This window comes from Mustela erminea, chromosome 4 (genome assembly GCF_009829155.1).
Source record: "Mustela erminea isolate mMusErm1 chromosome 4, mMusErm1.Pri, whole genome shotgun sequence".
Lineage (NCBI taxonomy): Eukaryota > Metazoa > Chordata > Mammalia > Carnivora > Mustelidae > Mustela > Mustela erminea.
The window spans coordinates 57,017,561-57,030,894 of NC_045617.1; the positions used below are offsets into that span (position 1 = coordinate 57,017,561).

At 38.3% G+C, this 13,334-nt stretch overlaps 1 protein-coding gene across 3 annotated transcripts in view; it reads left to right on the forward strand.

The window, feature by feature from the left end:
• SHPRH (SNF2 histone linker PHD RING helicase) overlaps window positions 1–5,640 on the forward strand; it is an 88,912-nt gene extending 83,272 nt beyond the window's left edge. For all 3 annotated transcript variants that reach the window (XM_032339308.1, XM_032339309.1, XM_032339314.1), the window contains 2 exons: window positions 2,413–2,493; window positions 3,650–5,640. In XM_032339308.1, coding sequence (XP_032195199.1) covers window positions 2,413–2,493; window positions 3,650–3,746 — 178 coding nt within the window. In that variant the 3' untranslated portion in view covers window positions 3,747–5,640. The remainder of the gene's footprint in view (window positions 1–2,412; window positions 2,494–3,649) is intronic.
• The last annotated feature ends 7,694 nt before the right edge of the window (window positions 5,641–13,334 follow it).

Genomic DNA, 13,334 nt, shown 5'->3' on the forward strand with positions numbered 1-13,334 from the left:
ACATGGGTCGTGAGCAAGTCAAGGTCAGTACCGTGGTTTTTGACCTAGATAACTGGAAGATGAGGTAGCTTTCAGCTGAGCTGGGGAAGACTACAGAGTAGAGCAGGTTTGGTGAGGGAAAACAGAAACTTATTTTAAATAGAAATTTGAGATGTTTACCCGGTATTTATTAGACAAATGGAGATAGCTATTCTGTTATTGTATATACAAGTCCGAGTTCAGAAGTCTGTGCTAGAGATACATTTGAAAATCAATGGCATAAAATGGTATTTTCAAGTCTCAGGACTGAGTGAGATGACCTAAGGAATAGGTGTAGGTAGAGAAGAGGACCAGGGACTGGACTCCAGAGCACACAAAGTTGAAGGCTGTGGGAGAAGAGAAGGAACCTGCCAAGGTAACAGATAAAGATCAAACAATGAGTAAGGAAGAAAACCAGAAGAAAGATTCCTGAAGTCAAGTAAGATAAAGATCGAGAATTGACCCATAGATTTAGCAGCATAGAGATCGTAGTGGTGGAGGCGATGTCTTGATGTGAGTATCAGAGAGAAGAGGATTTTATTTATTTATTTATTAATAAACACCTAACAGAGGGGTTAAGTAACTTGTCCAAGGTCACATAGCTAGCAAAACTGGTAGCGGGTTTCAAACACAGCTGCTCTGCCTCCCCAGTCGCTGCTTCTAAGCATGGTGCACTCCTGCCTCTTTATCTCTGGTAGGACTTGTATTTTGAACAGTTTTCCTGCAAAGAGCAGAGAAAAGGAAGAGTATGGGATCAAGAGGTCTGTTGTTGTTGTTGTTTCCTTTCATATGGAAGAAATAATGGAGTGATTCATTAGAAACAGAGAACGAGTGAAGCAAGAGTGAGGAAAGAGTGCAGGAATAATGCTCGAGCGCATGAGTGGTTGTAGGTAGGGGTATAGATATTTCATCTGTAGCAATAAGCAGAAAGGCACAGTACGTCCTTCCCTTTTATTACAGTGGGAGAAGTGTCCCTTTTCTTTTCTTTTTTTTTTTTTTTTTTTTGAAAAGCCAGCCATTCCAATGTCATGGGTCCCATCCCTTCTCATATTCTCAAGGACATTCCTCTTGTAATACATGACCACATAAATATGTCTTAATATTATCTGTCTTCAAAAACACTCCCCTACCTTCCACCACCACCTCCCCTTCCTTAACCCTCCCCTCTCAGCCTTTCTGTTTGGGCTTTGTCCTCACTGTACCACGGAAATGAAGTTCATGTTATTAATAACCTGCTTCTTGCCCATGGTCCCTGAGGATTTTGTTCTCACCCACACTTCCTAGATGAGCTTATCCAGTCCTAGAGCTTTAAGTAGCATTTACATGTGGATGACTCTCAGACATTTGTCCCCAGTCCAGACATGCCCCTTCAGCTCCTGCCTCAGACTCACATACCCCGTTCTGTTGCTTCACACACATCTGGACTGCCCCTCCCCTTGGATACCTGGCTAATGGAAAACTCATGGTAAAGTCGAACATGGTAAAAGAAAGTGTATTCCCACTGTACTCCCACCCCCCCAGCCCTCCCCATCTTATAATCTGACTCTCTCATCTGTAGTTTCTCAGACCATAAATCTAGGGCTTTTCTATACTTCCTCTTTTCATGCCACACATCGAAACCGTCACTGAAGTCTTGCCAACTCTACCTGGAAAAGATACTCCAGACTTCCTGCTACTTACTGTTTCCACTGATACAACCAGAGCACAGCCTACCCTCTTACCTGGACTCCTGCAGAACTCCTTAACTGGCTTCTTGGCCTTCACTTCTGCTACCTAACAGTCCATCACCCATATAATAGCCAAAGTGATGTCTAAAGCAAACTCAAGTGTAAATCAAATCATGCATAAAACCCACAGATGGCTTCCCCTCATAACCACAATAAAATCCAGATTCCTGCCATATCCCTCCAGACCCTACAGCATGTGCTCCCTGCTGCTCTCCAATCTCACTTCCACTCTCTAGCCCTCCGTTACAATACACTTCTGCCCTGCAAGGCTTCTTTCTGGCCTTTGAGCATTTTAGGCTTGTTCTAAGCATGTTCTCTTCCCCCAGAGCTTGCCTTTGGTTCTTGTTGCTTCTGTTGGGATGCTCTTCCTGCTTCTTGGCTTAGTAGCCTCATTCCCATTAGTCGTGTCGCGGCTCATATGTGAGCTTCCTCATGGCGTTAAACGTACCATCCAGTTTCTGTGTTTATTGTGCATTTCCCTTCATTAGAATGTTAGTTCATTAAGACTAGTTTTATTCACTGCTGACCCCGCCCCCAGCACCTTGATTAGCAGCTGTCGCAGTGGGCACCACATGACTGATGAATATAGCATATAATAGGGGAAGTCTTATTTGTTCTAGTTGGCTTTAAGAGGTTTTTAACCTTATCATTATTATGTGCCTTCTAGACCTACCATTGTACACAGATTCTTAATTAAGGCAACAATAGAAGAAAGAATGCAAGCAATGCTGAAAACTGCTGAGAAGAGGTCGGTAACAATTTCCTACCAGCTCATGGGTGTTTCCGGTTTGTATACGGTTATGCAAGTGTTTGGGCCTCCTTCACTTAGATGACCAGATACTTTTAAAAGCAAGATAGGACATTTTACCTATCTAGAATTTCCCAGCTAATGCTCTAGACATCCTATATTTGATTTCATATATTAATAGTGATTATAATGTTTAAAAATATTTAAACCGCCCTACATTTCTTTGCCATACTGGATTACTTTTTAAAGAAATCTATCTTTATGCCCACCCTAAAATTCGGATGTCTATAAAAGGAAACTTAACAGTGTTGCTTTATACATCACATATGTCAGTCATGTGCACATAGGAAGATCTGGACTTAAACTCAGCTGGTGATTTTGATATTCATTCCAAAGGCAGAACAGAAGCAGGGAGACCAGAGGAGGCTTAATGTTAAAAACTTAATTTTAGAACTGTAAAACTTTCTAATATGTATTCCGTAAATTTCTTCCAAGTCATTTTGAAAACATAAACCATTGCTTCACTACATCCTTACGAGATAGGTATGGTTGGCAGATACAGAGGAATGATTGCCTTGGGGGGATGTCTCTACAGAGGCACTGTGCATAGCGAAAAAGCAATTGGAAACCAGAAATCTTCCATTGATGGTTTATGGGAAGCAGAGAGTCAACTATGTAGCTGTTTGCATCAGACATGAGGCTTTTTATTGTCAATGTTGTTTCCATGTGTAACAGAATCCAGCGATTATAGTTAAGCTGCTTAAATAAAATAGCAGTTAGAAGAGCTGTTGAAGTTCTCTTGAAATACAATAACTTTGGGAAGTAAGAAGGCACATTCTAAAGTGAGAGCCTTAGTAGCAGTTGGTATGGGTTTTGTTTCTTTGTTTTAGGAATTGTGAAGAGAAAAGGACATTTTTTTAACAAAGCCTGAAAGTGCTATACAGAAGTCTTGGCTAGTTTTGATGAGGTGTAATAGTGATCCTATTACTGACTTTGTCCTTGGAGGTTCATGTGGCTCTCACAAATACTGACGAGGGAATGTTTTCATGTTACAAGAATATTCTGAATATCATTATGTCTTAATAAATATAACACAAATGTAATCATTTGTTCCTTGGTTTCTTTCTGACTCTACTCACTTGGAAAAATCCTACAGTCACACAAACTCATCAGTGAAGCATCCAGAGGCCTCCGTCTTAACTTTGGCTGATCTGGCAGACCTTTTTACCAAAGAAACTGAAGAACTTGAATGAAGTACACTTGGTTCAGTCCACAGACTTTGATGTATTTAAAATTTTCATAGCTTATAGAGCAAAGTTATAAGTAAAAAATCCAGTAGATGTCAGTAAATACTATTCTTCATTGGATGAATTTCTTTCTTTTTTCAGTTGTACGGTGTCCTAGTAGTTACTGAGTCCTTTCCAGGTGTCTTGTTTCCAAAAGATCTATAAAGATTTTTAATTTTACACTCCTGGGAAAACATTTATTTTTGTCCCAAAGAATATCTGTATCTGATGAGGCAAGAGAATTAAGAGGTAATGTGTACTTTTGATAAGATCACTCTTGAAAAGAGTTGGAGTAAGGGAGAAATTAAACTTGTCTAGCTTGGTACTACCTGGTATATTTGACCCACTTAAATCTCAGTTTTGGAAGGGCCTTCAGTATCTTTAGCACATGATTCACCAGTATCTTGGTAGTAATATTTTAAGTGGATGGTGAATTATATTAACTCCTAGTTATTTAAGTAGCTTTAGACTATAACTCCATGCATAGTAACTTTACAGTAATACAATTCCTAACAATAAGTTAATATTAGACAAGAATTTATTTTCTCTATATGTTGCTACTAAAAATTGAAACATTGAACACTTTTCTTATTTCTGTGATGTGTTAAGTAGTGTCGGTGTAAGCAGTGAACTTTAAATAGCATTTTAAGTGTATTCATGTTTATCATAAAGTTAGCTAAACTGCTTTTTCTACTTTTAATTTTCCTTATTGCTTTTACATACTTTAAGACTGATGTTTCTGTAAATATTGCAGTTTTTATAATTTTAGCTCTTAATCATTATAACATGGAAGTATGGCAGGGTTTTGGTTTTTTTTTTTTTTTAAATAATTATTATACTGATGTCATGGTTTCTTTTCCTGTGTCCTTGGAAACTAGACTTTTAACCACTAATATCTAAATTTGTGATATTTGTTATTTTATTTCACTAGGACCTCTCTCAAGGACTAGTATTTGATCTTTGGAACAAGAGAATGTCGTATTTACATAAGCAAATAATTGTAACCGATAACAACTGAGTGTTTCTTCTTCTGTGAAGAATTAATGGACTTTTAAATCACTAAATAATGAGTAGCTTGTTTTATCCTAGCCATTTGATGTAATACAAATGTTCTTGTTTTGTTTTCTTTGAGCCTTCAGAGTTTTAAATGACCCTCAGGACTCATTAGCTCCTACTTAGCTGCCCAGAAAACTGTAATAGAAATATCCCTTCTATCACATTTGTCCAAGAAGCTTTGGTGCTTAGTTAAGGTGCATTTTCTTATTCTAGGCTTATAGGGTGACATAATTCAACTGAAGAAAATACACACACATTTCTGGTGCTTATTCTGCAGTTGAAGGAAGATATGCATTGATTCTTTTATATGAAATTAAACAAAACTATTATTTTTGTAGCTCTTTACATATTATGAAGAGCTTTCCTGTACATTCACATTCAGCTTTAATTTGCCCAACAATCCTGTGAAGTTGATATAACTAACAACATTCCCCTTCTAAAGGTAGAGAACCAAGGTTCAGAAATACAGAGAACTGTGCTTATGGCACGTAGCAAGGAAAGAGTGGAGCCCAGGTCCCCTGACTCCCAGTCTCATGGTCTTTCTCTAAATCTTAAGTCATGCTGAGATTCAGAAGGGCCCATGGTTGTAATTTAATGATGAGCATATTTCAGTATTTCTGTTTTTTTCCTAGTATTCCTTTTTGAGCTAAAGTTTTAGGGAAAACAATTTGATATGCTTCGATTTTGTAAAAAAGGAAAAATATATATATATAAATAATACCTATCTGTATTAGAGAAAAACTGTTCTTATTTATTTCTGTAAGATATCATTAAATAAATATTTTAGTGGAAATTGAAATTTGGGGATTTGTTAATTTCTGAGCCAAACAACATACAGTCTATTTTCTTGTTTTTTTTTTTGTTTTGGTCTCTCAACAAAAGGTGTCAAAATTGTTTATACTGTAAGATTCCATATTTTATAGACATTTATTATTTCTTCAAAACAGTTGTGGTAATTTTTTGTTAAGATTTTATTTATTTATTTGACAGACAGAGATCATGAGTAGGCAGAGAGGCAGGCAGAGAGAGAGAGAGGAGGAAGCAGGCTCCCTGTTGAGCAGAAAGCCCAATGTGGGGCTCTATCCCAGGACCCTGGGATCATAACCTGAGCCGAAGGCAGAGGCTTTAACCCACTGAGCCACCCAGACGCCCCAGTTGTGGTAATTCTTCCAGACAGTCGTTCAACACAAATACAGATCTAATGCCACATCTTCTTGGCTGCAAACAAAGCCAAGTTTCCTACTTCAATCATTTTGTATTTTCTGAACCATCACTGTGCTCACAAATAGTTCTGAAGTGGCTGCTGTACTAATGAACCTGTGAGAAGAAATGAGATCATAACAGTCCTTCAAGAGTTTCAGTGTGTTTGGCTCTGGGGAAGCATTCTCTGTTAGGTGAATCCAAGTGAGTTTATTAGGACTGAAGAGATGGGGTAGATACAATGTAAAATACATATGCTAATTCCGTAATCCTTTGCCTTAAACCCAGATAGCTTCACTGTTTATTGTAGTTTCAGTTTTTCTCTTAGTGTGTGATTGCGGCAGAATGATCCATCTGTTTGGTTTTTAGGGATTCCTTCTTTTCAGGTCATAGTAATAACAACAAACTAAAAACTAGCAACATGATAATTGAGCATGTAACCACAAATATTTTACGAATAATTATCAAACTCACAGTATTCATCAAACTAGTTAGGAATGGAATTGAGCAAAGCATGATTAATTAGCTATCAACTTAATCTGCCCTTTCAAGTGGACAGAGGAACAGTGTCTTTTAAATCTTCTTCTGCTCTCATTTACTGGATTTAGTGCATTAAAGATTTAGTGTGCTTGAATTCTTTGTTTATTAAACTCCAGAATAGCTTTTTTGAAATGCCAAAATCACCTATGCTAAATGACCTTAATCATTCAATTAATTAAACTAATTTTAATTTAACATAGTTAATTTTTTTTAAGATTTTATTTATTTATTTGACAGACATAGATCACAAGTAGGCAGAGAGGCAGGCAGAGAGGAGGAAGCAGGCTTCCTGCCGAGCAGAGAGCTGGATGCAGGGCTCGATCCCAGGACCCTGGAATCATGTCCTGAGCTGAAGGTAGAGGCTTTAACCCACTGAGCCACCCAGGCACCCCTAACATAGTTAAATTAAATAAAAAATATTTTTCAGGGGCACCTGGCTGACTCATGTGAGTCAGAGCATGTGAGTTTTTAAATCTTAGAGTCCTGAGTTTGAGCCCCATGTTGGGCATGGAGGCTACTTTAAAAAGTAATTTCAGTTTTTCTAGAATTTAAGCAAAATTGCCCCAATAACATGTCATTTCATCATTTTTAACTGGCATATCAAAAGAAAAATGTAATGTCATTAAAACGGTACAGTATAAGAAATGCACTTTGAGCCTGTCTACTCTAGTAAAGGAAATTTAATCTTTAATAATATTTCTTCAAAGTAGGACCAATTAACATATTTTATAAAATTTTTGAGACTCTCCATGTATCTATTATATTGTGAACCCCACAAGAATGTTATCACATTAAGTGTTGAATATGAACCACTTAAAAGCCTTCCTTTAGAGGAGGAATTTGCAGGTAATTGGTAATCTGAGGAGAATTCCTAGTCTTGTGATAGGTGTGCAGTGTTGCATCTGAATTCTAGAACACTCAGTATCACAGAAAATAGCACGAGAACTTAAGTCTTACCTTGCCTTCAGCCAGCCTTTCAGGGACACACGTTCTTGTCTTTGAAGGTCCCACACCATCCCTCGGATTCTATTCCATTATTTAGTATCAGTGACTTAAGACTGATTTTGTTTGTTAAATAGATATAGTGAAACTGAATCCTTTGTGCTGCAGCTCACGTATGCAGCTCCTGTTTTTGCAAACTAGAAATAAAGGTTAGCCTTCTTTATCTGTATAATGATCCTTTGTGTAGGTGTCTATTGTTAGGAAATTGTTCGTTTAACCTTGTCTTTCTTCTGAACAAATAACCCACCCCTTCAGTCTTAAGGGTCTTCCTCTAAAGCCCTTTGGTATCTTCGTGTCTCCTGGAAACCTGTTCTTACTTATACTCCACACCCCTGATACCAAGGACCGGTTTAGTACGCGTGAGATCTTTGCAGATCTGTGATTTGTATCCCAGCACAATTATAATCAGTGACCCCTCCATTGCCTTATGGAGCAAATATATGTCCCCAAATTTCCTTAGAAATCTAGCTTCTCCTCACTTTATTAACAGTTTATTTAGATTATGTCTATGGCAATTACCTGTGTTTAGTTTCTTGGAAGACCGTTTAGTTTGTATTTGCCACATCCCTAAGTCTGTACTCAGAACTACAAAGGCATGTTACGCCTTCTGTTTCCCAGCTTCCGATAATGAAGTAAGTGCTGCATCCAGTGATTTTTTCCAAACTCTTCATAAAAATTTCCACTAAGATGAGAGCATTATTGTCTGTTAATTTTGTTGAAAATATTTCCCTTTGGCGGTCACAAAAAGATGTCTTTGGTAAATGCAAACCTGTGCTTAAGAAAACAATGTATTTTAGTGCCTGATCTGGCTTTATTGTATCAGATTGTTTATCAGTGGTTAGTTATTAAACTAATAAGCATCATTGTGGAATGTTGTATTTACTTAAAACTTCCTCAGTGCATCTCACTTTGTAAGTCTCTAATGGATAATCAGGTTACTGCTCTTACTCTGCAAGTGACCATTCTACCCTGCTTCCCACATAATTGCTTACCAGCATGATATGCTACAAATAAATACATAGCACTTCTGTCTTCCTATTAAGTTGCTAAGAACAACTCAGATAAGCAGACATCTAATTTATGCAGTAAGTTCTTTTAAAGGGATGATTATTTTTACTCACCATCTTTCTCTATGCATTTGGCAAAAGATGAGCAAGTTTCCTTCTTAAATGGTTTTGGTCTTTCAAGCATTAAGATGAAGATCTTTACTAAATAAACCACTTTACAATTCTCTTCTTTCTTCATTTCTTCCACCGGTCCTTCCTTCCTATCTCTTCTGTTCTCCCTTGGTTTTGAGACTATATGTCTCTGTATCAGAAAAGTAGTTTATATATAAAAGGGTACTTACCATACCCCTACCTAAACACTCCTAAACTGGACTCAGCGGTCTCCTGAGGGCGTGGGGGGCGGGGAAGAGACTCCTCAGATGAGCTTTAGAGGGCAACCCCCGCTCTCCTAACTATACAGTCTGCAGCTCCCTAGAGAGAGTACACTGCCCCTATCGCAGCCTGAACTAATGACATGACCCATATAAACAAAAGCCCTAAGGCCCTCAATAATCTTGATGTATATGCAAGGCCCTGAGATGAAAAAGTTGAACAACTACAATAGCTTATTTTTGAAATATCTTCAGTTAAATACTTGTTCATTAAGATCAAGGGAGGAGGGGCATCTGGGTGGCTCAGTGAGTGGGTTAAGCCTCTGCCTTCGGCTCTGGTCATGATCCCAGGGTCCTGGGATCGAGCCCCTCATCGGGCTCTCTGCTCAGCGGGGAGCTTGCTTCCCCCTCTCTCTGGCTGCCTCTGCCTACTTGTGATCTCTCTCTCTCTATCAAATAAATTTAAAAAAAAAAAGATCAAGGGAGGAAATGGCAAAAATTTTCTAGCCATGCTTTTAAGTTTTCTATATGTACATTTTTATTGATCACAGTCCAAAGTTTCTGGTAAAAAATCTACACAACAGCAGCAATATATACAAGTTTGGTGGATCTTGTATATAATGACTTCCACTTAATTTTGCATCATGCACTGTTTAAAAAGAAATGGTTGAGCTGCATATAGCAGCTGACTTTTTAAACCAAAAGCTCTCTCCATATGAATTTAAAATGAAACAGTGATATTTATTCTGTGATTACTCTGTGACCGTGGAGATAATTAACTCTCATCTGCGATGTTGAGTTGTGTGAGTTACCTCTGTTAGACCACAGTCTTAGTCATTCAATCAAATATTAATCTGTGTGGTGTTATGAAAGTGGTTTGTGTGTGTGTGTGTGTGAAAGTGTTTTTTGGGTATGATTAAAATCCATAGTTAGCCAAGTTAAAGGAGATTATTCTAGAGGACCTGAATGGACTTGATTCAATCAGCAAAAAGGCATTAGGAGCAGAAGTGAAACTTACAGAAGAAAGTCCACCTGTGGACAGCAGCTTCCACTCCTGCCTTCTTGAGAGTTCCTGCCTGCCCTATGACTTTGGACTTGCCAAACCAATCTCCATGATCACAAGCAATAAATCCTTTAATATAGCTCTCCTGCCGCTTTTGTGTCTCTGATCAAACCCTGATACATACACCACCCTTGGATGCCACTTTTAAATAGCATTGTAGTATTTCTTGGAAAATATATCCAAAAATGTTTAAACATATCCTGTTTATATCAATGAAGAATGAAGATTGCAGGGGTAGAGGGAGAAAGCCTTTTAAAATGAGTACCACTGGCGTCCATCATGCCCTCCAGTGTGGCACTGACACATTCGAGGAACAGGCAAGGAGATCCATTAAGGTAAGGAAAGAACTTATATTGAATGGGAGGATTATTTATAAAAAGATAAATTAAGCTTCCTTTTATTTAATATGCGGACCAATAGTGACACCCTCATTCCCATCCACATATATGGCAGTCACATGTCACCTATGTAAATGGAGATGGGAGCTCTCATACATCAGGCAAGGAAGGCTGAAGAGTTTCATTTCTGGATCAAGGTGGTAGGGAGAAGCTAGTCACCTTTGCTACTAAATGCAGAGGAGAGATCTATGGTGTCCAATATAATTTTGAAAGAAAGGAAGTTTAGAACACAAAATAGGTACTCGAAGGAGATAGTGAAATCGTTCCTAAAAGATTTTAAGAAAAGGCTAGGATTTTCTAACTAAAAGTGAACTCTAAGGTTCTTTTAAGTCCTTTAGTTAAATACTTACAGTATTTTCCATTTTAGGTTTTTATTTTCTCTCTCCCAAAGTGCATGGTGTTAAATTCCAGAATCTCTTTACCCAAGTGAATAATACCATAAAGGGGCATTGCTGTTTCCTTTTCTAAAAAGTTAATAAACAGAAAATGCAACTATTTTAAAAATTTTTATCAAGAATGCAATGATTTCAGTAGAAAAAGCATCACCTTCCATTGGGTGTGTGGTAAATGGGGGGCAGGGTGTTGAATTATAATTCATTGGAATAACTGATTAACATGATTCACATCAGAGCAGAGTTGTGGGCTACTGAAACATTTGCAAAAATCCTGTTCACTAAAGAGACCCGCCTAATAGACCCTGAGAAATCATTTCACACTTCTAACTATACTATTCCTGTGTGTTCCATATTTGATAGTAAGTGCTGTTTGATTCTTATTCTTTGATTTTGATATCAGTAACTGTTACACAAACTAACTTTTATCTCTATGATTTATTTAATGTTGTGTTGAGCTGTTTGGGTTTCTTGGATTTGCCCTGAAGTCACAAGTCAACTGCATTGTCTGAGCATCGCAGATACAAAGGGACAGAGAATCTGTTGAAGAGGCCACCTTCCAGCATAATCAAGTCTTACTGGGTTTCTCTCACACAAGTGTCAGGAAGCAAGAATTTCATGTTCCCTTCAAGGTCTTTCTAGACGGACTAAGAAGTTGACATGAGACAAATTAACTGGAGAAAGTCAAATTTATTTATTCTTTTTAAGATTTTATTTATTTGAAAGAGTGTGCACACGTTCAAGGAGGGAGAAGGAGAATCAGGCTCCCCACTGAGCAGGGAGCTCAAAGAGGGGTTAGATTCCGCGACCCTGAGAGGATGACCTGAGCCAAAGACAGACGCTTAACCAACTGAGCCACCCAGCGCCCCGAGAAAGTCACATTTAATCTTGAATGAATGGAGAATCCACCCAGACATGGAAATTTCAAGACAGGCAAAATGAGGTATACATGTCATTCTGAACTAAGGAGAAGGGGGTTGGGGTCCGGGACATCAGAAGGATGAAATGCATTTCACAGGAAGATGAAAAAGAGTAAATGTTTTCTGGGCCACTGAGAAACAATGGGACACAGAGGACTTTAACCAAACAGGCCTTAGCCAGTTCATAGGATAATGTAGTTAGCTATGATGATAGCTCTCTTCCTGCAGCAGATCCTCTACCCAAATTCTTTCAGACAGTAGTGAGGGGGAGGTAAAGAGCTCTTCCCGAATCTGCTGAAGTTTGATTGCTGTTTAACTCAATAATCCTCCTGCCAAAATGACCCATCTTGGGGCAGCCTGCCCTGGGCCCCTACACTAGACAAAATCATGGATTGTTTTTCTCTCCAGTTGGAAGCAAATTCGACCTTAAAAAGCACTGATATTCAACAATAAAAAGATAACCCAGTTTGAAAGTGGGCAAAGCATTTGCATGTGTTGTTGAGAGACATATTTTTATTTCAAAATGAAGACATTGAAAGCATAAGAAATCTAAAAGAAATATCTGGAGTATTTTGTATTGCCACAATATAGTGACACTAAATGTGTGGCCTCAAAAATGATTATCAGGTAATCAGTACAAATTGTAGCATTTTAACTTTGCAGGGTTTTTTTCTCAGCTTTAGCAAGAGGAATAACTGACAAATATAATTGTATGTCTATTTAAAGAGTATAATTTGATGTACAAACACCCTGTGAAATGATTATGAAGATAATAACACCCCACCACCTCACATATTAATCATCTTTTTGAGTGTGTAGTAAGAAAGCTTAAGATCTATTGTCAGCAAGTTACAAGTATACAATACTGTATTGCTAACTGTACTCACCGTGCGGTGCTTCAGAGTCTCGGAACTTACTTACCTTATAACTGAAAGTCTGTACCTATATCTCCCTTCCTTGCAAACAAAGGTATGTAAGTGTCAACAAGCACGTGAGAAGACAAGTCTGGGACCCAGTGCCACATCAGGCTCCTTGCTCAGCGGGGAACCTGCTTCTCCCTGTGCCTGCTGCTCCCCCTGCTTGTGCTCATTCTCTCTCTCTCTCTCTCTCTCTCTCTCTCTCTCTGACAAATAAACAAATAGAAACAGAGATAGAAAGGAAGGAGGGAGGGAGGAAACAAGGAAAGAAGGAAGGAAGGAAAGAAAGAGAATGCATAACAGTAATAGGGAAAATGCAAATCAAAACCATAATGAGTTGGAGGAGGGGAAGAGAGGGATGAATAAGCAGGGCACAGAGGATTTTTAGGGCAGTGAAGCTATTCTGTGTGATACTACGATGGTGGCTATGTTACTATACATACGTATACCCATAGAGAGCACACCACCAAGAGTGAACCCTAAGTGAAATAAATCAGACTCAGAAAGATAAATATATTGAAGCAAGGCTGCTGAGAAAACCCCATGAAAAACTGCTTTATTCGCTCCTTTTCCTGCTTTCATTCTCCCCAAGACCTACGCTGTTGGCTTACCACACGCTTTACAGAACAGTATGTCTTCCTCATAAAGATCAAGGAGTTACTGATTTCTCTGGAGTCTTTCAGCACTGT